This window comes from Vicugna pacos, chromosome 30 (assembly GCF_048564905.1).
Source record: "Vicugna pacos chromosome 30, VicPac4, whole genome shotgun sequence".
NCBI lineage: Eukaryota > Metazoa > Chordata > Mammalia > Artiodactyla > Camelidae > Vicugna > Vicugna pacos.
The window spans coordinates 5,490,826-5,516,046 of NC_133016.1; the positions used below are offsets into that span (position 1 = coordinate 5,490,826).

The following is a 25,221-nucleotide window of genomic DNA, read 5'->3' on the forward strand; positions in this document are numbered from 1 at the left end:
TTTGACAGACTCTGAATTCCTGCCTTTGCATATACTGTTTTCTTTGGGAGAAATTCCTTTACTCCATTTCTTTGTCTGGCAAACTCCTATTTATCCTTCAAGGTCCAGCTCAAATGTCACCATTCTTTTACCTACACACATGTAGAGGCTGCAAGGTCCTGAGAATGGGACAAAGAAACAGAAGGTCAGGTCGTTTGCTGTGGCCGTGGGCCAGGTACTTCTCAGATTTTAAGTCCCCCCTCCCCACCTTTTCTTTTTGCAAAATAGGAATGGGAATTGCTCCCTTGACATTCCTTTCCCAGGAAAGTTGAAAAGATCAGTGAGATAAAACGTTCTCTAAAATGCAAATCATTTCACAAATCTAGTTTTGCTGTCGTTGCTTTTACCATTGCTTAGTTTTTTTCCCCTATTACTTCAGATCGATCACAGTGCAAAAGTCAACTTCAGTGGCATTCAAGTACAAATTCAAACCCCTTCCCATACCTTTTTCTTTCTACAGCCCCCTTTTCCTCTTCTGTTCACGTATCTCTTGCCCACCCCTCCGACTCCCCTATTCTTTTTGCGGCTTGTTTACTCTGAATTTAGGTATCCAAGGACGTTGCTTGACTTTGCAGGTACTTTTCACAATTAAAGGTAAGTCATTTAGTAATGATAGGGGTGGAGCGGAGAGGGTAATCCTAACAAAACCCTGCATTCTAAGTTGTGAAGTTCTGGGAGCTGAGAATTCAGACTAGTAGAGTCAGAAACGAACCCCTCGAACGAGGAGGATGCAGGACCAGGCGGCGCTACCGCGCCGCCTCTGCAGCCCGCGCCGCCGCCCGCGCTTGGACGCCGGAACCCCAGGCGGGCGGCCGCGGTGGCGGGGCCGGAATTCCGGGAGGGGAGCACGAGAGGGCGAAGACTACAACTCCCGGCGTGCACAGCGGTCAGAGCGGGTTCTAGCCCTGCTTGCCTCCGCATTCTTCCCAGTTCCTACGAAGGAGACTGCTGCCTAGGAACTGCATAGTAGTAATTACAGAGAGACTGTAAGCTTCTCTGGTGGTTCCGGGGCCAGAAGCAGCTCTCGGAACGCCTCTCACTCATTGGGTCCTTCGCTCAAGCGTTGCGGAACTCGCCTTCCGACCGGCCGGGTTTCTCGGGGGACAGTAATTGTGGCCGGACGCTGTGGCGCGGCAGTTTAATTCTCCGGCGGCGACTGATGGAGCCGGACGGGATGGTCCTGGCGGGGCTCATCCGGAAACTCGGTAACGGTCTGAGCTGCCGCTCGCCCGGGGCGCCCCTCTGTCGTGGCCACTTGCTGAAAACGGCGGGGCCACCCCGCGACGGCTCCCTTTCTCGTCCGGCTTTCGGCAGGGCACCCCCGGGGACCCACCTCGGACTCGGCGCGAACTCTGCCGTTGGCGGCCTCAGTGCACCGGCCGCTTGCTGCCTTATTTCTTTTTTTCCTTTTTCACCCCGCGCTCGCCCCCAGCGTAAATAACGAAGTTATAGGGTAAATCCCCTGTGGGGTCCCACTGGAGTCGGGAAATAGCTCTGTGCTGTACTTCTCTGACAGGTCATCAGCTGGCCGAGATCAGGGAACGCGCTCTCAAGAATATTCTCTGCAAGATTGAGCACAATTTAATCTGCTGTGCTGATCTAGTTCAGGAGAGGCTACTTTTTCTCCATTTGCTGGAATGGTTCAATTTCCCGTCTGTTTCAATGAAAGAAGAGGTTCTGAGCCTGTTGAACAGATTGGTTAAGGTAGGATCATTTTAAAATAAAGTAAATGAGCGGGTGTTTCGTAGTCATTTAATTGTAACATTTGTTGAAAATTTAAATTTTTAAGATTAAAAAAACAACTGGAGATGTTCAGTTTTAATTCATCTGGGTATATAATGCGCATCCTCCTTTGATTTGCGATGTTAAATATCAACATTGTCTCTACTGTGCTCTGAAGTAACAAAACTTCTGACTTCAGGTATGTTCTGAATTTTGGAATCCTCTTTGGAAGTTAATGTTTGTCATTCTGTTTTCCCTTATGTTCTGTTAAAAATTATATGTGTTTGTATAAAAAGACACATTTAAAGATAATGTTACAAATATAATAGAGTACAAATATGTTAAATTGTTTTTCTCATATCTGTTTTTCAGATTTGTTTCTCAGTCTGTCCTGAGAGTAGTTGGTTGTCAGGGTCAGATACCAAAGTGATAGTTTAACTTTTCCAAACTAAATCACTTCGCAGTCTCAGGGCATACTTATTACTTTGGCATCTGTTGACAGGTTGGAGGTAGAAGAGGACAGAATGAGTGCTAGTGGAGAGAAGTAATCAATTTAATAAAGAAGAGTAGGAATTGATAGTGTGCGTTTCTAGTGTTCATTGTCTTGGCTTTTCTCTCGTGTTATTAAATGTTTTATGTGTGTCTCCATAAATCTATGTCTTATGTACATCACTGCAAGATTTATGTTTTAAAAAAGGAACATCTGGTACTCCAAAAATAATTTCATGTTTTCATTGCTGTAAGACAAAATCTAGGGATTTTAATATTCATCATTATTCTCAAGACTCCTCTCTTCTTATTTCAGTATCCCCCAGCAGTCCAGCATTTGATCGATCTTGGTGCAGTCGAATTCTTATCTAAACTTCGTTCTAATGTGGAGCCGAATCTACAGGCTGAAATTGATGGCGTTCTAGATGGACTTTTTATTCTTCCCTCGGAAGTTCCTGAACTTTATTCTGCATCTTACCAAACCAGTCAAACTGGTAACTCTTTGAAATCAACCTGATGAAATCAATCTGTTAAAATATAAGTATACTGGTCCTAATGGTTAATGGACCTTAGATTAAAAAAAAAAAAAGAACACTCCCCTGCAACCTATTTTCCCTGCATTAATGTACATGAATTTGACCTTAATTCCCTTCCTCTCGTGTTTTAGAGAGGGTACGTGTGTATCTTGGCTGTTTTTGGTCAAGGGACATAAAAGATGCAAGTGATTTTCTTTTTCGTGAGACTAGTTTGACAGATTAGTTTTTAAAATAATAACAGATTTTCATCGAGCACTCATTATTTTGTGCCCGACTGTGTTCTAAATGTTTGATACTTGCCTTTTTGGGCTGGGTTCCTCATACAGGGGTGTGATGATGCTGCGCTAGCTCATGGTTTTGTTATGGGTTCCAATCAAAAAGAGCTGCACGTGGTATACTGGCTGACGTCAGAGTCAAAAAGACGTAGGTTTAAGTCCCAGTTCTTTCACTAGTTGCGTTACCTTGGCCAAGGGGCTTAATCCTTACAGGCTTTAGTTTTCTCTCTCAAAAACTGGGACAATAAGCAAGAACATCTTATAGAAGTTTTGTGAGGATTAATGAGATGATGTCTGGACGGTGCTCAGCGCAGGGCCTGGCATCTATTAAGCACAGAAGTCTTGTTTGCTGCTGTTACTTGTTCTTGTTTGATAGCCAGTCTAGTGTCCTGCTCATGGAAAGCATTTGAATTGATTTGAAGAAAAAAAATTGCACATGAAATTTATGAGTGAGTGATGAAAGTATAAAAAGACGTGTTTTTGCTCCTGTACTCTGTTAGACCTTGTTGTTTCTGTATACCAGTGCTTCACGGCCATGGCCATGACTGCCGCCGTTGGTCCTGCTGTTAACTAGAGCAGCAGTGGCAGCTACCATATGTCCAGTTCCCGTGCGACAGTGATTTTTAACACCGTATTTTACAGTTTTTGTCTAAGCCATAGCAAATAAAGTACAATCTAAAGTCATGAATTTTCAACCTAGTTCTTTGCAGGTGAGGTTAGAGGTCTGGTCTAGGGTTAATTTTTAGTTCTCTGAATTAGTATCAGGAACTACTGGCATGAAAACTTCAAACAGAAAATTACGAGATGCAGTTTTGGCCTTTCCTTGCTTCTCTATCTCATTACATCTGAACTGCAGGAAATGTCGTCTGTGATGGGGAGTCGCCAGAGGTACTGAAAGATAGTGCTTGACTCTTGCTTTTGACAACTTTTTCTTAAAAAACATTAACGAAAATTGAAGTGATCAGGAACTATATTGAGTAAAAGAGGGAAGAGAAATGGACTCAAAAGCAGAGATGAGCAGTCCTTGAATAAATAGCTTGTAACATTATTTACATTGTGGATGTTTTCATTCTAGCAAATAATTGTAATTGCTTAACCGTAAAGGAGAGGGGGGAAGAAAAACTAAATTCGAAATTGACTCAGTATTCATATTTTTTATCCTCTTTAGGAAGACAGACTAGTCAGAGAAACAAAACTGGGTTATTTTTCTATTGTTTAAAATGATTCTAACACTTAGAGAAACCATTAATATTTGAAAAGAGCAAGTTTCACTTTCAGCAAATAATGTGTCAATAACACAGTCATATATATTTTCTTTTCAGAATTGCCACAACAACCTGAAACCTTAACAGGGTATTTTCCTCAGGACAAAAGTAATTTCCAGCAGATGGAGGAGCCTCTACGACCCATGGGTGTGTATTTGTAGGGAAGCTGACCTGGTAAATTGGAAATTAATGTACTTTTCCTTATAGTTGTGAAGACATACTGTGGTCAGACGTGAATGTTTCAGCACCAAACTGAATGTCTCCTCAGCTTAGTTTAGGACATGGAGTCTAAGCGGTAAAACTTGATGGCGTTCTCACTGCGTTGGAGCAGCTGTCTAGATGGGTGGGAGCGGCAGAGGTGGCACTTGCTGCATGTTGACGTCCTTGTCAGGACTGTGCTGGGCACCATGCCTGTCACCACGTTTACTGTCCTGCTCACTGAGTGGTGCTGTCCACCCCGTTTCTCAAGCCAGACTCAGGATCATCTTTGTTTATTCAGTTATCTTTATCCCAGTACTCACTTGAGTGGAGTTCTGATTTAGAGCCTCTCTCTGGAATCTCACCCAGGTCTTTTTGTGTCTGGCTGTGGCTGGTCTCTGCTCATGTGCCACCTCCTCAAAGAGACCTTCCTGAGGACTCTAGCTGGTGATCACTCTCTGTATTTGGTTTTCTTCCCATATGTATTTATTAAATTCTGTATTTATTTGCTTTGTGTTTGTCTGTCTCTTTGTAAACTTAACGACAGCTGCAAACACTGCTTTGTCCAGTGTGGCTGTGCAGAACAGGGCCACTGGGCACTCAGTGTGTCTTTTCTGAAAGGATGAATGAATCCTCGTGGAGCCCCAGGGAGACTGGTATTACCAGTATCCCCCTTTAACTGATGAGGACACTGGGGCTTCGAATGGATAATACCTTTGTACTTACTAGGTGGCACACGGCGCAGGAAAGCAAGCGTGTACTTCCCATTGTATTGCCTGTGTAGTTGAAATGAAAAGGTTGGTCCCAAGGGTATATCTGCAGGTGTCAAGTATTCAATGTAACTCGGTTCGGAAGCCCTCTGTTATTAAAAAGACTTCGTAGAAATTCTCAAGTTGAGTACAGCATAAGAAAGAACAGAAAACTCGTGCAGCTGTTAAAATACTTTCCTTTCTGGAAAAGTTTTACTAGGCGTATAGGGATCCTCGGTGTTGAGACGGTAGCTCCTTGTGTTTATGACTGAGGCCTGAGTGCTAATGGGAGACATCTGAAGGGAGTATCTCCGGGGCTGGGAATGGTGGGTAACTGAGCGAGCCTGTTGAAAAGACTCAGGAAGACTGAGATGGTAACGCATTTTTATGTGAGTTGCAGTTAGTGGATGGATGGAGTGGCTTATTTTGGACACATCTTTGTGTGTAGAGCGTAAGCCTGTCCTTCCCTCCACTCCACCCACCTCTTGCTTTTCCCTTAGAAAGTACACCCTGCTTTTATGTTAGCACTTTGGACAGAAGCAACTGTGCTGTGTTTGGAAATTTAATAATACTGTTATCTGAGTTTAATGATTCCATGCTCTTCTCGAAGCATTTGGCAGGAGGACTTTGCCATTTGGAAGGGCTTATGTAGGTCCTGTTTCTCAGTGTTACCACTTTAACTTGTACACTATGAGATCTGTTTAAAAATAATTTGAAGTAAGGCAGTTTAAAACTGCTTTGGTTTCTCGGATTTCTTTAATCTTGTTTGAGCACTGATACTTGATCTTTACCCTTATGGTCGTCAAGTCATCTTCAAAGAAGTTTAAACCTCTAACACTGTTTAGGATATTTGAACATGACTAATTAAATATAGTATATGATTACATTTATATCATTTTACATTTTTACAATTAAAGATCAAATGCCAGTTCCTTTCAAGTTTAAGCTCTATCTCCTGGTCAGCCACAGCGTAAAACAAATTTAATTGATAATCTAAATGTCATTCAATATTGGTTTGTGTTTAACGCCCTTCTGATAAGATGTGAGTCCTGTTTAAATTATGAAAAGAGAGATCTGTTATTTGTTCTGTGAGGGAATAAATTTGTAGCTGATCTTTTTGGTATATTTTAGGGTTCTGTAAGCTGGAATTTTATTTGGGGACTTGCTCTTAACATTGCGAATCTGTCAACGTCTGCTTCGATGCCTCAGCTGTTGCTCTTCCCTTAACAGCACACCGGACTGTGAAGTGTTTGAAGTTCTCCACCTTCCCTTGGCTCCCCCTGACCACAGCCGACAGGCATGTTCTCTCCTCCAATGAAAGGTACAGTGCCGGTGTGTCTCAGGTGCTTTGGCATGTGGTGTTTATACTATATTATTACTATACATTTTCACCAGGAAGAAGAGTTACTAGATTGCTGTGATAGGTATGGAAGGGAATATGCGAATGATCTTCAGTATGTCAGAAGCAAGCCAGAAAGCTCCTGTTTGCCTTTAATCAGGCTTCACACCACAGTTTCCTCTCTTGTGCTTGGAACCCTGTGCACTCCTTAGTGACACGAGTCATCTCTTATTGACCAGAATAGACTTGCTGGCCGTTGATTATGCATTTGGTGAATAAAAATGGAAAAATTAAACATAAGTGCAGCCTTTTTAGTAGGCAGTATATTTTGAAACATAGGTTCTGTTAGGAGATGGCTGAGGACCTCTGATCTGATCTGATGTATTTTATTTGGTCGTTACCCCCAAACGTAGATAGCTGATATTTAGAAGTTTGGAGGGTGTTTTAATGTCTATGAAACTCAGTTTCAGCGAGTGTCACAACAAATGAGTTGGCTGCCTTTTTTTGGTGAGGATCTGAAAAATAAAGACCAACTTACAAAGTTAGGCCAGATAGAAGCGTGTTTGCATGAATGACTTCTGCTGATGGCGCTTCTGAGGCAACATCAGTATGTTCTGGGACGTGGCAGGCGCGGGGGAGGGGCGGGAGTGGTTTTGTGTGTCAGCTCTGAGTCGGTGGCTGAGGGACAGCGATGGTCTCTGGTGCACGCCTGTGGATGGGGAGGGGTGGACTGGAGCTGACTTGGGAGATGGGGTTTGGCTTCTTGGGGTGAGAGGTGAACAACTGCCTCATCCCCAGGACGGCAAGTGTCCAGGGAGAAGTTGAGGGGTGTCCTCTCTGTGGGACAAGAGAGGAGTACCAGCTTGATTCACATCGAGTAGGGAGGGGCAGTGAGGAATCTAATTCTTAGAACTGAGTTCTGTACTTACTGTCATTTCCTCTGTCTTATCTCCTGATTCATTCAGTACATTCCGCTGATCTCATTTCTGGGCATCGCAATCATCTCTGGGCACGCGGTGGTGTGGCGGGTGCTGCGTAGCCCCTGCTCTTGAGGAGGGTCTGGTGGGGCTGCTAAGTCAACAGACCGTTACCAAAGCACAGATGATGGGCACGTGAGCAACGCCCACTCTGGGCCGTTCATTGATTAGGGGAGAGATCTGGGAAGGCTTCCCAGGGGAAGTGATGTCTCAGCTGAGACCTGAAGGCTGGTGAATAGAGTCATTATGCCACTAGGTCACTTAGAATCTGATAAAGGTATAATGCTGTATTTTATATATGTTGTAGCTCTTTAAGAAGTAGTAACCACACTTTAATCTGGAACACCTGTGAGCTATTGAAAGATGTTATCATGCAAGATTTTCCTGCGGAGATTTTCCTTCAGAGGCCAAAAATTGTTCAGGTGAGTTTCCTCTGTAATGGTTTTAGATTTTGAAATAGAGAGTTTTTTGCACTGAAACACATTTTGCCAAGTAGGAGTCCATGGGGAGGAAACTGGTACTGCCATGTTGAAATGATGAACTCCGGCTATGCTATTTAGACCACTTGTTCTCTAACTCACTTGGATGGTGGTTCTTCTGGTAGGAAGTCGTCTCACTTGACATATGAAGTCCAGTTTGACTGTTTATGGATCACTTAGAGGGGAGAACAGACTTGGGGAACCGAGGTTGGGCTGCAGTGACCCTTCTTAATAGTAAGAGTAGCGTCACTCTGAGTTTCTGGGTGTTGAGGCTCGGTGCCAGGCGCTGCGGGAATGTGGTAGAGGTGAGCGGTGCAGACGGATTCCCTGCAGTGCGATTCATTGCATGTGTGTGAAGTGGGGAGACCGGGCCCCAGGGCTGGGGTTGTGGCGTGTCCCCAGCGTCTGGTAAGGCTCGGCCCCCGTGTTCTGCAGCCACAGGGCTGAGATGGGTGCTGATGAGTGGCAGCTGTTAAAACCTACTGTCCCAGCTGTGAGTGATAGCAGAGGAAAAGCTGCTAATTATCAGAACATGCAAAATGACTTAGCTGTTTGAGATGAAAAAGTCTTTTTTTTTTTTAAAGGTGCTATGTAACTTAATGTCCCGAATGGGGAGTAATTCCTGTGTTCTTCAGGATAGGTATTCACCTAACAAGAGTTCAGATAGGAGAAGCACTGACGAGTCTGTTTAAATTTTGTCTTACTTTGACCCGTCTCTTGCATTATGCTGAGTCATTTCTGCCTGTTTCTGTTTCTTATGTCTTTTAAATATTTGGCAACTTATCACCATTCTTTTGTTACTCATTTAACCTCACTTAAGCTCCACATCCTTCTTTGAAGTCGAGCACTTTGTTCTCTTGATCATTTTCATTGCTCTTCTTTATTTCAGAGCCTTTTATCTCTGTTGAAACTGGCCTTTGGAGGAGACGGAAAACATCGCCTGGCATTACAGGCAGTGTCCTGCCTGCAGCAGCTGTGCATGTGTTTAAGAAACAGACTTAACTTTCACCGAGATCCAAATTTCTTCTCTAGTAAACAGGGTATTTATGTTTGTTTATTCGCTGGTCACTGGCAGTGTTTGTAGACTCTTCCGTGAACTCCCCGCCACACCTGCTGTCAGGGCTTACCAGATGTACATTTTCACAACATAAACTCCCCATTCCTAAGCGTAATCAAATTATAATCTTCGAAAACAAACTGTGGATGATAGAAGCGCTCATGGTCACATCCTGTCTTTCTTGAGAGGAGATGAGTGCAAGGTGTTTCTCTCCTGTGTGCAGAGTGTTGCTGGGAGCCAGGGCTAGGTTTCTGAGTCCTGCTATTCACGTAGGACTTTGGGCATTTTGGCAAGTTATACGTTGTGTTAGTAAATTGGTCTGAAAAATACCTATTTTATGGATACTCATATTTTATGGATACTATTTTTATGCAGCTTGTGATGTAGGCAGAGTATTATAGGATAGCAGTGCCAGGCTTTTCAGGGGAAAAGCACCACCTAATGGTCAAATAGAGGACGAAGCTGGCCTCGTCAAAGCAGCACTTTAACAATTTAGGTTTCTGTGCACTCAGACAATGCGCCTTGAGAGTCGAATGTTAAATTACCGTGGTTTGTCATCACGCTTCACAGTCGAGTTCCACTGATTCTGTGCTACTTGAGTGTTTATGCTTCATACTAGCTTTATTGTAGCTCTCAGGACACGTGTATAAATGTCCTCATTAACATTCTTGAGAACTTGTGGGTGCCCCGTATTTCATCAGAAAAAGAATTATAATGTTGATAAAAATAGTTGGTAAGTGGGAAGACTTATTCATGTATTAAATAAATATTTACTTACCACTTGCTGTATGCAAACCAATGTCTTGTCTGGGGGTATAACACTGAACAAAACAGGTCAGGTCCCAGTTCTTAGGAACTGCTATTGTAAGGGCTGGGACAGGTAGGGAACAAACAGGTTTTCAGATAAGATGTGCTCAAAAGGAGTGGGAAGGGTGATGTGACTGGACGTGACCAGCACATGGCTGCTTGGAGGGCATGGTCAGGGAAGGCCTCCAAGAGGAGAAAGGAACTATCTACTTGAAGAGCTACAGCAGGAGTGTTCCAGGGAGGTGAGAGACCTCGGGCATGGGGGTGATATGCTTGAAGAGCAGAAATCAGGCTGGTGAGAGTGGAGTGTGGTCAACACAGTGGGGGTGCAGAGAACAGAATGAGGTGAGCTCAGAGAGGTGGCCTGGGCCCAGCAGGTACTGACACTTGGAGATCTTGGTGAGGTTTTTTTATTTTCTTTGAGGTGCAATGGAAAGCTCTTGGAGAGTTGTTACTGTTCTTCCCTCTGCAAAATGCCTTTACTTTACCTCATTCTTTAAAAAAATTACGGTAAAAATATATATAACATAAAATATGCTGTTATAAATCTTTTTTAAACATGCAATTTTGTGGCATTGATTATATTCATGCTGTTGTGCAATCATCACCATCATCTGTTTCCAAACCCTTTTCACCATCCTGAATGGAAACTCCATTAATCAGTTCTCACCATTTTCCCTTCCCTCTGCCCCAGTGATCTCTAATCTGTTTTCTGTCTAAATAGCTCATGTAAGTGGAATTGTACAGTATTTGTCTGGCTTATTTCACTTAGCATAATGTTTTCAAGGTTCATCCACGTGGTAGCAGGTGTCAGACCTCCATTCCTTTTTATGGCTGAGTAATATTCCCTTGTATGTGTACCCCACATTTTGCTTATTCATTCATCTGTGGATGGACACGGGTGGTGTTCCCACCTTTTGGCTGTCATGATTAATGCTGTCGTGAACATTGGCGTATCTGTTCCATTTTCTCCCCGGTTTTCAGTTCTTTTGAGTATATACCCCAGAGTGGAACTGCTGGGCCATATGGTAACTCTATGTTTAGCCTTCTGAGGAGCTGCCAAAATATTTTGCGCAGTGAGTGTACCATTTTACATTCCTACCAGCAGTGTATGAGGCTTCCAGTTTCTCCATATCGTCTCTAACACTTTTTTTCTTTTTTTAAATCATAGTCGTCCTAGTAGGTGTGAGGTGGTATCTCATTGTGGTTTTGATTTGCATTTCCCTAGTGACCACTGATTAATGGCTAGTGATTCTCTGGTGATTTTTCATATGCTTATTGGCCATTTGTATGTCTTCTTTGGGGAAGTGTCTATATTTGATTTGCAAATATTTTCTCCCCTTCTGTAGGTTGTCGTTTTCTTGATAATGTCCTTTGATGCATGGAAGTTTTAAATTTTGATGAAGCCCAGTTTATCTATGTTTTTCTTGGTTGCCCGTGTTTTTGGTCGTCATGTCTAAGAATTCAGTGCCACATCCAAGGTCATGAAGATTCATCCCTGTGTTTTCTGCTAAGAGCTTTATGGTTTTAACTCATGTTTAGGTTATTGATCCATTTTGAGAATTTTTGCCCATGGTTTGAGGTAGAGTTTCTCGGACGATTTTAAGCAAGAGAGTGCATGATTTGGTCTCTAATGTTGTAAGTGAGCAGCGTTGGCTAGAAGATTCCAAATAATTAGATCAGTTAGATATAAACCTACATGTGCTAAGGGAGTAGTTGTAGAAAGATTGACCTTTACTTTTATTTTTACCCCATAGAAGCATTTCTTCTATCTTAATTTTGTTAATTTTTTTGTTCTGAAGAAAGACAAATACGACATAATCAGTAATCTGCCTCTCCTGAGGAATAATTTTATTCTTTTTCTTCCCCAGATACAGTTTCCCAAAATTCTTCTTTGTCTTATTGTCAAGAAGCAAGAGTTCCTCATCACTCCCAGAACCCTTCTCCCGGAGGCAGCAGCCCTCGGCCTTCCGTGGTTGGACGCACAGGCCAGCGGCCCAGAGGAGACGGCCAGGACTGGGACGCAGTGTCCTCTAGGTGACTGTAGAAAAGCCAGGCTACCTTGTGTGTGTGTTTTCATTTTAGAGGGAGATCATTTTTTTCTCTTGTCTCGTCTTTTAAAACATTAGCACAGATATCGGCCTCGTGTTAAACCAGTGACCCTCATACTTTTTTGACCATGACCCCAGTAAGAAGTAAATATTACATTGCAACTGAGTACTCAGTACACAGACGTATCCTCTGTGTGTGCGTGTGTGTGCATCTGCCTGTGTGTGTCCACTGGAACAGAATGTTCACAAGGTAGTACTCTAATTCTATATGTTACACAGTGAACTATATTTTTTGTTCATTTCTGTTTCATTAAAAAAAGAATAGTGATTCTGACCCATTCAGTCATTTTTACCAGCCATAAATGAAATGTGATCTGGTTTAAAAGCACAGTTTTAAATGTTGGATGCATTTTGGTATTTTAAACCCATTTTTGTAAGTTTAATCATAATTTAAATGCATCAGTGTTTACTATTAGCGGAAATGACTGGAGAACCTAGAAAACAGTCCCCTTCAAGGTGCACAGTTTGTGATATTTTACTTATTTACTTGTATAAAGAAAGATTTTTATATATCAAGTTTTCTTGAAGGGATTCACATGGTGTTTGTACATTACCTCATTCTTATGCTACAAGCATCTTAAAAACCCGTTAGTCTTTTCTTTAGTGTTCAGTGTCGTTCTGCTAAGCGCTCAGTAGGATGAGCCCTTGTTGCTGGCGTGCTGCTGCTGCTGCTACAGGCCTGCACTGGCGCTCGCCGGCTGTGTGCTGGGTGTTACACCACGTGCTTCATGAGCCGCGTCTCCCTGGTCTTGATAACACTCCTGTAATAGGGCTGGTGCTGCTATTATCATCATTTTACAGAAGAGCCTGAGGTTTGCTGAGGCTGTGAGCCTAACCCCAGCCTGTACAGATGGTAAAGAGCAGGACAGGCGTTTGGACAGGACGGTCTGAGAGCCTTGGCGCCTCGTCCGTAGAGGGCAGCCGGCAGGTGTGGATCAGGTGTGGTTTTCGCTGCCCTCCTGCGCAGCCTTTCCCCCTCGTTCTCCATGCTGCATGTCGTGGGCTGCACACTCGCGCGTTTTCCTTCCTGAGGGAACGTCCTCCGGGGCCCTTTCAGAGTTTGAGAGAAGCCCAGCTCATTTCCATATTTTGGGATGCTTGGTATATTGGGGTTGAAGAAATGACAAAACGTGTCTTAAAATTTGGGAGTTTTACATGTTCAGTAGCATTAGTGCGTCTCTGTGGTTCATCTTCAATTGCGAATAGCATCAGAAGTCAACCTTTTGAGGTGCTTTGTAGTGTGAAGTTCAGGCCTTTCTATGGTACCCACCCCACAGGGAGAATTTTTTTAAAGAAAGCCAAAAAGATGGGATGTTCTGTTTTTGGGTGCATTTTCAAAATCATGTGATGTTGAATGTACTAAATAGAGTAATCCACTTCTCATGTTTTTCTGGCATTTTTCTAGCACTCTTCAGTTGCTAACATTGGTTCACATAGAACATTTGGTGAAAATCACAGATAATCTAGGAAACCATATGAACCATTTTGTTTCGCCTTTATAAGTTACAGAACTTTGCTACGAATTTGCCTGCTTTCCTTTAGAAATGAATGGGTTATCAGTGCTAATATTGACTGCTGCTATAAGAATTTTGACACATTTAGAGATAAATCAATTTGAAAAGCAAAATATAAATGCATTTCTGGTTTCATTTACAATTTTGAGCCATCTTTATGGGATGAAATATCATAAATCCATCAAGGTTGCTAAAACCTGGCCAAAATTGTTTCGTGGAGCCATACAGTTGTGTCCAACGTGAGGCTTCTAATATGCTGGGCAGCAGAGAGGCAGTAAATCCGTCTGTGAGCTGTTCCCATATTCAAGGATTATCATCGCTTGTTTGATTTACAGCGGAAGCAGCGGCCACGCCCACGTCAACTCCAGGCTGTCTGTCCACTCCGCGCTGGACGTGGCGCACCTGGACCTGCCGGAGCTGGAGGCCGCCGACGCGCTTGAGCTGTGGTTCCGGCAGCTCAGTCTGCCCCAGCTCTGCGTCTCCATTCTGGAGTCGGCCGTTCCGCTCTTAAGAACAGGTTGGTGGTTCTTGAAGTTGGGGTTCTTTTTATATAATGTGTATTTGTTTTGTCTGTTTTCTAAGACTCTCAGTTTTCTGCGTTTCACTTTCTGTGTTAGGACCTTTAAAATCTGTATTTTCTTATCTTTTGGGATACAAACCCATAAGGACTTAGGAAGGTCTTTATTGTCTCTTAGTGACACGTGCCGTCGTGGGGCGCCTTTCAGGTAGACTATCCCCTTCCGTTTCTGGCCCTTCATTGTACAGGCTTCCGCTTCTGTGTGGCCATTTTAAAGGTAAGCACTGAGAAAAACAGTGCAGCTGGAGTAAGTTAGAGACGCTGGACCGGCATGAATAGACCGTTAGAAAAAATCTTTGGCTTTTGGTTTTTAGACATTTTTGAGTAGCTTTCAGTTCTTCACTGTTCCCACTCAGTTTTTACTTGAGCTATGAAACACATTAAAAACCAAAACAGACCCCAAACTGGATTCTTACCTTTACAGTAATTTCTTTTCCTTAAAAAATGAAATAAAATGACTCAGAAAACCCAGTTTGGAGTTACATTTTCTCTCGAATGCGCTGGGTAACTTTGCAAAGATGTGCTGCAGTGTGCGCAGGGCAGCGGTTGTGACTTTAGTTGAGAGTGCGCAGTGACAGCAGCACGGCTGAGGTCCAGCGCGGTCCAGCGGTCACGCGTCGCTTACCCGGCGTTGAGCCCCGCCGGGCTCGGCTGCCGCAGCGACCTGGTTTCGTGCGCAGTATTTCGGGCCCCGCTCACACCAGCCCATTGTCCCCATCCGTTAGTGGAAGGTGCTGCCTTTCTCCCCGCTGTGCAATGAGGAGGCTGAGATGTAGAGGGGTTTAGAAACTTAGCCAAAGTCAAAGAGCTGAGAACAGGGACTTGAGCCACAGTTCTTCTGAGGCCGAAGCCCATGCGCTTTGCATTTCGCAAGGTAAAGATTTGGAATAAATAGTGATCTTTTATTCTCTAAATATATACATTTTAAGTAATTGATAAACTTGTCAAGATATAAACACAAGATGAACAAGCTTTGCTGTTTCTGGTTTATGCTGGCTGAGTGAAAAATACATCCCGTGCGAATGGTGCTACTAGTCCTGTGGCTCCTTTTTGCCCCCCCCCCCCCGGAAGTGGTGGGAAGAAAGCAGGCGGTGGGGGGAGGTGTGGGAACATCAGCCATTTTTTCACCCTGAGGAAAACGGTACACCTTATCGCTGACTGAGTAACTGCTTCTGGGAGTTAGGAGTGCATATTCGTTCACGTGCTAATAACGCGAAGTGAAGGAAGATCTGAACTTAGGCAGCAAGTGTATGTGTTTGCGTGGCACACTGAGGAGAATGGTTTTCGATTTAATGATTTTGCATTTAACCTTTCCTTAATTTGCTACGAAAAGTCAGATTGATAATTATAAAGCTGTATCTTAGTACATAAAAATTTTTAAATGTTCTCCTGCCCTTTTGTGGTAAATTATTGCATAATTTGTAATTGTTCAATATCATAAGAGATTTCTAAGAGCCTTTGCTCCAGCTGCTCTAATGAAACAATTAATCTGGACCCTCATGATCTGGTAGTTTGTTTTGTTTTTATTCATTAGAAGTTGCCCTTTGGCATGTGGGACAGAAAGGCCTTGGTGGAATATTCCGCTCACTTAGAGTCACGGGTGGTGGGATTCCTGCGCTTTTCTGTTTCTGTGGGGAAAGGGGATTGCTCAGGTGGGTGTGACTCTGGCAGCACAGTTTCTTCTGGAATGTTTTTTAAGAGTTTAAGGTGAGTGTAGGCTGGAGAACCTGTTTCAGAAGGAGTTCTTGGCGATTCTTTAACGAACACCAGCATGGACGTTTGTCCCCCAGCCCCGGCTTCCTCCCCAGGCAGCTCCTGCGTGGGGAGCTTCTAGTCCTGCCGCCGTCCTGCTGGGCCCGAGGAGGGGGTGAGCGGAGCGCGACTTCTCAGCCCCCTTGCGCTCTGTCCCGCGCTGCGAGTAACGCGAATGGGCTCTGAATGTGAAGTCGTTTCAGTCTGTCTCACGGTGCATCTAAATTACTGTTATTCTCTTCCCGAGTATCTTTCCCACTTGTGAGCACATTTGACTTTTTGTAGGTTACTAGTTTTATGATCAAACAGAAGTCTGTAATGGTGATTATAGATCGTGACTCCCCTGTTCATCTCTTTCAACAATTCTAAAAACATCAAAAAAATAAAAAGAGATAGAATTTGGGGACATGGCAGATCGAGCCGTATGATATTCCGCTTTATTTGGAGTTTAACGTTTTTTCCTCCTTTCTCTCCCGTTTGCATTCCTAGGTAGTAGGCAGGTGGTGATACGGGTTCTGGAGCTGCTTGCCGAGGACCTGGTGCTGACCGGTGAAGCGATTTCAGCAGACGTCTGGGATGACAGCAGCCTTTTTGCCATAGATATGGTGAGAGCCAGTGTTTTCCTTGGGCTCTGGGTAATAATGTTAGTGTTTTATTTTATTTTGGTCCTCTTAAGCCGGTTTCATTGTCCCACTAGTCTTTGAAAACTTTCTTTCTCTTAGACACAGTAGATCTTGGGCTTATATTCTGCCTAGTCTGGGGATTCTGGTTCCTTTTAGTGGGGGAATGTATATCAAGACCCAAAGCAGGCCATTGGGGCTGCTTGCAGTTACTGTGGTGCCATTATTTCCTTTCTGTAATAGAACTAGGGAATCTGTATTGTAAAAAATGTATGAATTCAGATTGCTGTTTCCTCCGAGTTTAAAGTTGTATTTCTTGCTTTACTTTGTCGTTCTCATCTCAGCAGCATCAACATAATTGTTCATTAGCTTTAACCTTCAGTTACGTCAGGTAATTTCAGAACAGCACTATCAGTGTCACTGTGGTTTGGTAGCTAATAATGTTCAGGGTTTCCTGGCCACTCTTCTTGACTTAGACTAAATCGCACTAAGAATATACAGCCAGAATTCTGTGCCTCAAAGTCACATGAGATAATTCTTTCCTCTGTTCCCAATTCAGTATATGATTAGATTTGTTTTAATTTGTTTTCTTTTTTTTAATTAAGTATAGTCAGTGTACAGCGTGTCAGTTTCTGGTGCACAGCATCAAAGTTTCAGTCATACATATACCTACAGATACTCATTTTCATACTCTTTCATGATAGGTTGCAATAAGATATTGAATATAGTTCCCTGTGCTGTATAGTAGAAACTTGTTTAGTTTATATATAGTAGTTAGTATCTGCGAATCTCGAACTCCCAGTTTATCCTCTCCCACTCCCTTCCTGTTTTCATTTTTGGGAATTGTTTTTTCTTCATAAAAATGTAACTCAGAGTTGTCTCTCTGCCATCCTGTTTTCTGGTTTATTTTTTCCATTTTTATTTTAGTTTTTGCAAATGTAAGTGAATTAGCATGTAGATTCTTTCTCCCCCTTGCACATCTTACAAAAATCGTGTATCATGTGCAGTTTCACACCTCATTTTTACAACTTAAGATTCCTCCTGTATGGTACCTAGACTTACGATGGTGATCATTATGTACAGAAATACTGAATCACTATGTTATGTAACAGAAACTAACGTAGTGTTGTCAGTTAGTTATACTTCAAAAACAAACAAACAACTCATAGGAAAAAAAAGATCAGGTTTGTGCTTACCAGAGGTGGGGAGTCGGGAGAGGGGAAGTTGAGTGAAGGTAGTCAAAAGGTACAAACTTCCACTTGTAAGACAAATAAGTAGTAGGGATGTAATGTAGAGTATGATAAATTTAATTAACACTGCTGTGCGTTGTGTGTGAAGGGTACCAAGAGAGTAAATCCTAAGAGTTCTCATCACAAAGAAAAAACGTTTTTTCTACTTCTCTAATTTTGTTTCTATATGAGATGATGGATGTTCACTAAACTTAATGGGATAATCATTTCATGATGTATGTAAGTCAAATCGTTATGCTGTGATCCTTAAACTCACAGAGCTGTATGTCAATTATGACTCAATAAAACTGGAAGAGAATGCGTCCTGTGTGGATGGATGGATGTAAATGTAGGCATGGAGATTATTCCGTGTTCATGTGTGAAGATCTTCATTCTTGTTTCTAGGCTGCAAGTGCTTCATTGTTTTCTTATTCACTCAGTTTCCTACTGATGGACATAATTGCTAACAAAAATTATGTGAAATGAATACTGTGCATTTCGTTTTATAATTGTACAAATGTGTCTAGGATAAGCTTCTTTAAGTGGGATTTGCTGTATTAAAAAGTAAATACATTTTTAATTGTAGATATTGTCACCTTCTCTCATGTAGCTATACCATTTCATTCACTCACCAGCAGTTTAATAGAATAGGTTTTCTCTGACAGACTCACCAGTAGGGTTTATAGTCAAACCTCAGATTTTTGCCACTCTGATAAGCGAGATACGGTTTGCCAATATAGTGTTAATTCACACTTCTCTGTAAGTAAAGTTGAGTATCTTTCTGTAGCTTTAAGGGCAATTTTCATTTCTTTTACTGTAACCTGTCCATGCTTTTATCTATTTTTTTTTTGTGGTCATTGGCCTTTCCTTTTTCTTGCTTTTTAAGATCTCTTTATGTATTAAGGACGTTGGCTTTCTGAAATATTGTAACTCTTTCCACAGTTAGGTTGTTTTTCTGTTTATTGGCTCTAATGATGCTTTGACCATGCAAAAGCTTCTATTGATTTATTTATTTTTATGTAGCTGGATTTTTCGGTCTCTTTCTTTTTTAAAAACTGGTTCTGGATTTTGAATCATAGTTAGAAAAAATTCTCTCCACACCTTGGGAAAAACATGCTGTATCTTCCTAATTTTTGAAGTCTACATTTTTGAATTTAAGAAGTATTTTCCTCATATAGATTTTGCACATTTCTTACTATTTATTCATCTGTATGTGTGTGTGAATATATATGTGGGTATTTAACAGTTTTATTGAAGTTCAGTTGACATGTAATAAACTACACATGCTTTTTAAAGTTTTTTCGATACATGTGGACATATGGATAGACCCATGACATAGATTCGTTTGCCTTTTCTAGAATTTTATACGTACTCTTCGTTTGTGTGCTTTTTTGTCTCATTTCTTTCAGTGTGATTACTTTGAGATACAGCCATGTTGTTGCATTCAGATGTAGTTCATTTCATTGCTGGATGCCTTGTTCTTTGCTATTTGTATTTCAGTCGGGAAGATAATTTTGGAAAGTATGGCATTATGTATTTTTCTTTTTGAAGTGTTTTGATAAGTAATATTTTGCACGAGTAGTCAACACGTGAGCAGGAGCCTCAGGAATGTTACATTACAACATCATATGTAAGAGAGCTGTGAACCGACAAGAGTATGTCTCCATGTAATTGGAAATATACCCTTTTTTACATTTCAGTATACTGTAAGTCATTTGTCATTTTATATCTTTTATTTTGAAATGATCATCCGATGAGTTTGCTTTCCTTGATGAACTAGTGTTAATATTTTTTTTTGTTAATGTAAATTGGTAACTTATACCTCTTTTTTCCTTTTTTTCCTTGCCTTGTCAGGAAATTGGAAGTAAAATTTATTGGTTGAAAAATATACATTGACTCTCATAGTTACCAGTTTTTTCCTCTGAATGTTATTTTGACCTAGATCTTTGTTTTATTAAACTTTGTTAAAGGCTGCCTGAAATCCATGTGTATAGAGGTTAGAACAGAAAAAATAAATACAATCCTGGTGTTTACTTAATACCAATACCCATGTGTGAAAAACTCTCCCAATTAAAAAAAAAAATCACAAACCTCTTGAAAAGAGAAACAAATCTTTTACAATAGATACCAATGTATTGTTTTGAGTCCTTCAATTTCTTTATTTACAAAATAGGGGTAATAGTTCTTAATCTTAGTTTTTTGTTAGTCTTTAAGGTTCTCACACTATTTTGTAGTACTTTTAGAAAATTTTAACACATAGAAGGTTTTCAACAAGTGAGTTTTTCCTTAGAAGTGTGAAGAATGTTTTATCAGTTGTTTCTTAAATTAGCTTAAATTTTCTTGGCCAGAACATTTATCTGTAAAAGTTAGTCATTCACTTTTAACTTTTGGCTGCTGATCTTTTATGATTCAATGAATTATTTTTACTTTAAAGGTTAAATCTGTTAAGTGCTGATTGGTATGTTAGAAATGTTAAATAAAACAGTACTGCTTGAAATTATATTTGACTTACTTATTTGAAAGAATAAATGCTTCCTAGGAAAAGCTCATTCCTCTGGCTATGTATTAATAGAAACAGACAATTAAGTAAAATTTCTTAATGTCCCTACTTTTGCCAAGTTTAAAAAGAAAGCAGAAGCAGTGTTTTTGTTGTATCATTAAAGAAACAGAATAATAAATGTTTACCAAATCAGTAATTAAACACCTGAGGGCATATAATCAGTTCTCTAGATCTTTCCAAATAGTGCTAATAGCATTCATATCTGAATTCCATAGCTCAGTTTGTGTAAGCATAGTCAAAGAAATTTTTTCTCCCCAAATTGATTATTTTTATTTCACTCAAGTAAATACAAGAGAAAGTATTTTCACTGAAATTATTATATTTTGTTAACATGAAAAATTCATTGATAAGTACTTATAATAGTTAGGTTGACCTGAAGTATGCCATCCCTTCTTTGTCTACTTATGAAATTGTCTGTGTTTTCCTTACTCACATGGTAATTCAGGTCCACAGAGTAAGGGTCTTCTCCTCATGCCAGATAACGCCAGACTCCTGGGGCTGTCTTCTGTTCACTGTTGGCCTTCCTTCTCTCTGCCACTGCTGTCTCATTCAGTGTCATGAAAAGGAGTCTTCTCCTTCTTCAGGACTCGTTGCTTCTAAATTCCCATCAGACCTGCTGTGAGCTGGTAACTTAGATTTCCAGACATGTTGGAAGAATTGCTGGTTGAAGTTTGAGTGAGGTTGAGAGGATTGTGAAAGATTCTAGAGAGAAGGGCTTGGTATCCAGTAAGGGCTCAGGAAGGGTAATTGAGCCAGATGGTGAATTTATAATTGGATGAGTGGGATATCTAATTAGCATATGGTTTCTCTGCTGCTGCCCACCAGTCTAGAGACAGTAATTTTAGTTCACCAGACATTCTTTGATTCCCTTATATGCTGGACACTGGGGGCACAAGATGAATAAGCAGCAATTCTCTTTCCTTTTGTGGGAGATAGATACTTTAAAAGAAAAATTGGCTATGTTCCCTAAGCTGTACATTTCATCCCCACGACTCACCTATTTCACTCATTCCCCTACCTTCTTCCCCACTGGCAACCACCTGTTTTTTCCTTTGTATCTATGAGCCTGTTTCTGTTTTGTTAAGTTTGTTCATTTGTTTTGTCTTTTTGATTCCAAATATAAGTGAAATCATACAGTATTTGTCTTCTTCTGTCTGACTTATTTTACTTAGCATAATACCCTCTAAGTCCATCCATGGTGTCACATTATTTATGGCTGAGTAATACTCCAGTGTGTGTGTGTGTACACATATGCACTACGTCATCTTTATACGCTCACTTGTTGTTGGACATTTAGGTTGTTTCCATCTCTTGGCTGTTGTAAGTAATGCTGCTATGAACATTGAGATGCATGATCTTTTTAAATTGATGTTTTCGTTTTCTACGTATATACCTACCATGGCTGCATCAACTTACGTTCCTGCTAGGAGGGTACAAGGTTCCCCTTTTCTCCACATCCTCGCCAACATTTGCGTTTGTGGTCTTTTTGTTGATAGCCATTCTGATAGGCGTGAGGTGATATCTCGTTGCTTTGATTTGCATTTCTCTGATTAGTAATGTTGACATCTTCTCATGTGCAAAGGGTGCTTTGAAAACACTCCCAAGCTGGGAATCTCAGGGAGGGCTTTTTGTAGATCATGATTGAGCTGAGTCTTAAAGTATGACTACGATTTGTCTAAGAAAGTAGAGTTTGGGTCTTGTATCTGGCAGAGGGGAGGAGAGTGACAGGGCAGCGTGACTGGTGGTCAAGGGTGGGACTGCTGGGAGGGCTGCAAGCCACTGGAACGAAACGTGGTGAGGTGGACGTGGCGGGAGAGAAGCTGGCGGGCTTGGTTGGGGTCTGCTCCTAGAAGGCATTTGACGTGGTGCTGAGGAGTTTGACCATCATTCTGAAGGCAGGGTGAGCTTGCTCTTAAACATAGAAGGGCCTGGTGACATTTGCACGTGGAACAGTGCTTGGCTGCAGTGCGGACGGGGAGCGGGGAGGGTAAGGCTGGAAGCATCTGGGGCAGAGCTGCTAGTCACTTATTTCAGATGCTTTACAGAATCCAAAACCTGTTTTACATTGTGCAGATAGTGGGGAAATTCTGTTCGTACTATGACTTCTGTTTCATTGGGAATATTTAGAATATTCTGCTCATCTGATACTTTACTTCTGTGATTTTGTAAAAGCTTTGAAAATCCTCTGAAAACTGGCTTGGTTTTTTCCCCTGCCTCAACCACTTTATAGTTGGTTAAACACCTTTGGCCCACAAATTAAAGCCGTGGCCCAGATAGTATCATTTTAAAATTCTTTCCTTTAAACATTGAAAACAAAAACACTTTTATTTTTTGGCTTGGAAGAAATGTTGGAAATAGTGAAGGCTGCAAGACTGATTCTTATAGTGCTTCCTTTTTATACTATTTTGAGAAGTTCTTCAATTCATCATTAGAATTAGCAAGGTTATTTGAAACAATTTCGCAAGTGAATAGACTTTGCTGCAGTACTTCGATCTTAAATGTTCACTGATTTTAAGTTGTAAATTGTCAAAGTTAGTCTTGAATAACAGACCTATGTTGTTTGTAGGTATATAAAAGCATTATCTAATGGAGAAGTGCTGTGTGGGGGAATTGCCTGTCCGTATAGTAAGACTGTCACTGTGTTTCTAATTTGTTTTCTCTAGACCAGTGGTTAGTAATATAAGGGCTACTGAGTTTTTCTGTGTTAATTTTGTAGGGGTGGCCCTACTTTTGGTTTGAAATTTTTAATTTATTTTTGGTTTTATTTTCTTGGGCTCGGAGAATATAGTCTTAAATATATGCTGACTTTTTTTGTGATTAAGTAAATGGTTAGTTTCGTCATTGCAGAGTGAAACTCCATCCCTGCTGAACAGTAACTCCCCACCCTCCCTGCCCCAGTGCCTGATAACCAGTATTTTACCTTCTTTCTTTATGGATTTGAGTATTTTAGTTACCTTATATAAAGGAATCATACGGTATTTGTCTTTTTGTATCTGGCTAATTTTACTTAACATAATGTTTCCGAGGCTTATCCAGCTGTATCACGTGTTGGAATATTATTCCTTTTTAAGGCTGAATAATATTTCATTGTATATATACCACCTACTATGTTCTGTTTATCCATTCATCTGTCGAGAGACACGTTTCTGCCTTTTGGCTCTTGTGACGAATGTTGCTGTGAGCACTGATGTACACACAGGTGTTTGAAATCCCTGCTTTCTGTTCTTTTGGGCATATACCCAGAAGTGACACTGCTGGATCAAGTGGTAATTCCATGTTTAGTTTTTCTGAGGAACTGCTATGCTGTTCCCACAGCGACAGTACCATTTAGTTCTCACCATCAGTGTACTGGTGTTCCAGTTTCTCCACATCCTTGTCAACACTTGTTATTTTCTCTCATTTTTGATACTAGCCATCCTAATGGGTATGAAGTGTATCTCCTTGTGGCTTTGCTACTTTGTGTAAGTTTTATGGGCCCCAAACCTTTTAGTTTTGTTCCTCATATATTTATTCTTGAATGAAAAAATTTCTGACAAAAATTAGGTTTTTACCGGTTACTTCTCATTTTCATTTTCATGTATCTTCCATGGAAAGTTGAGAGTGAGAACTCCAGTGCTTTTTCATCCCACCATCTTACTGATGCTGACCATGTCAGCATATCTGGGATATATTTTGGTCTATGTTGTTAGGATTTGCCACTTACTCTACTATTTTAGTATTTACTTCATATTTTAGTCATGCCTTTCAAATTAAAAGATACAACTTCTTTTTAATTTAGTAATCTATCTAGAAATTTATGATGGCAGAACATTTGCTCTGAAAAAACCTTATTACTCGAAGAGAGAGAGTGTATACAATTTTATATTTCACTGTTTTTTAATTATTTGATTTTCCCTGTTTCACTTCTTCAGTAACTTTGGAATCAGTTTGAGGGCAGAAATCATGTCTCTTGTATTGATGCATTTTTTCCCCCATATACCTGCCACCATGTTAAGCATACAGTAAATCCGATAAATACTGGATGAGAAATTTACATGCATTTTTCAAAGTTGGAACATTAAGCATTAGAAACTAGGAGGAATTTATAGTTCATTAAGTTTTTGTGTTTTATTTTTTTATTTATTATTAGCTAGTATTCATCATACTAAATACTTGAAAATTGTTAGCTTTTAAAAAAATTTAGGTGTGTTTATCATTCTTTCCTACCTTTGTATCTTAGCATGTATTGGTTATTCTTATGGAGACGTTTTACAGCATTTGTAACATATTATATTGTTCTCCATGACATTTGCATACTCGCCCCTAAAATTGATTGTTTTCCTCTGTTTTGCATTCACATATTTGCAGAAAGAGAAACTGCTCGTGGTGCTGGGGTCCCTTGGAGACACCATGTGCTACCATAAAAGCAGCGTCAGTTTGGAACAGCCAGAGGCCGTGCTGGTGCACCACAGAATGGCCTTTGTTGGCATCTCGCTGTTTGCAGTCCGACTGCTGCAGACACTTCTCCCTGCTGAAAAGGTAAGGCAGGCAGTGAGGCTTGTGTGTAGTTCACTGAGCATTACAGTCAGTGTTCTGATCGTTCTGATCACTTCACGTTGCACAGAGATTACACTGGAAATGTAGAAATTGAGAAATGGCTAACACTTTTGAATCATTTGGACAAATCAGTTGATAGAAAAAACACTAATTCCATAAAGGTTTTTTTTTTCTTAGGTAACTTTTAAAAATTGTGGTGTAACGTTTAGAAAAGTACACAGTTCAGTTCATTTTTGCCGAGTGAATAGATCTGTGTTTAAAAAGTGACCACCCCCAGAACATGAAATAGAACATTACCAGCATTTTGAAGGCCCCTTTCTGTCTGTTGCCTCTCCTGCCTCCCCCAGATCTAAACTCCTGTCTGACTTCTGTCACCATGGAAGAATTTGT

General features: G+C 41.0%; 1 protein-coding gene across 5 annotated transcripts in view; it reads left to right on the forward strand.

The window, feature by feature from the left end:
- Positions 1–1,124: 1,124 nt before the first annotated feature.
- Positions 1,125–25,221, forward strand: part of RTTN (rotatin) — a 113,019-nt gene continuing 88,922 nt past the window's right edge. For 3 of the 5 annotated variants that reach the window (XM_072952117.1, XM_072952119.1, XM_072952118.1), the window contains exons 1-11: positions 1,125–1,244; positions 1,556–1,743; positions 2,567–2,744; positions 4,384–4,473; positions 6,504–6,594; positions 7,897–8,011; positions 8,958–9,108; positions 11,804–11,969; positions 13,893–14,074; positions 16,376–16,491; positions 24,643–24,813. In XM_072952117.1, coding sequence (XP_072808218.1) covers positions 1,199–1,244; positions 1,556–1,743; positions 2,567–2,744; positions 4,384–4,473; positions 6,504–6,594; positions 7,897–8,011; positions 8,958–9,108; positions 11,804–11,969; positions 13,893–14,074; positions 16,376–16,491; positions 24,643–24,813 — 1,494 coding nt within the window. In that variant the 5' untranslated portion in view covers positions 1,125–1,198. Of the gene's footprint in view, positions 1,245–1,555; positions 1,744–2,566; positions 2,745–3,015; positions 3,950–4,383; positions 4,474–6,503; positions 6,595–7,896; positions 8,012–8,957; positions 9,109–11,803; positions 11,970–13,892; positions 14,075–14,985; positions 15,009–16,375; positions 16,492–24,642; positions 24,814–25,221 lie in introns of those variants that run through there. The other 2 variants (XM_072952120.1, XM_072952121.1) reach the window with 2 other exon arrangements.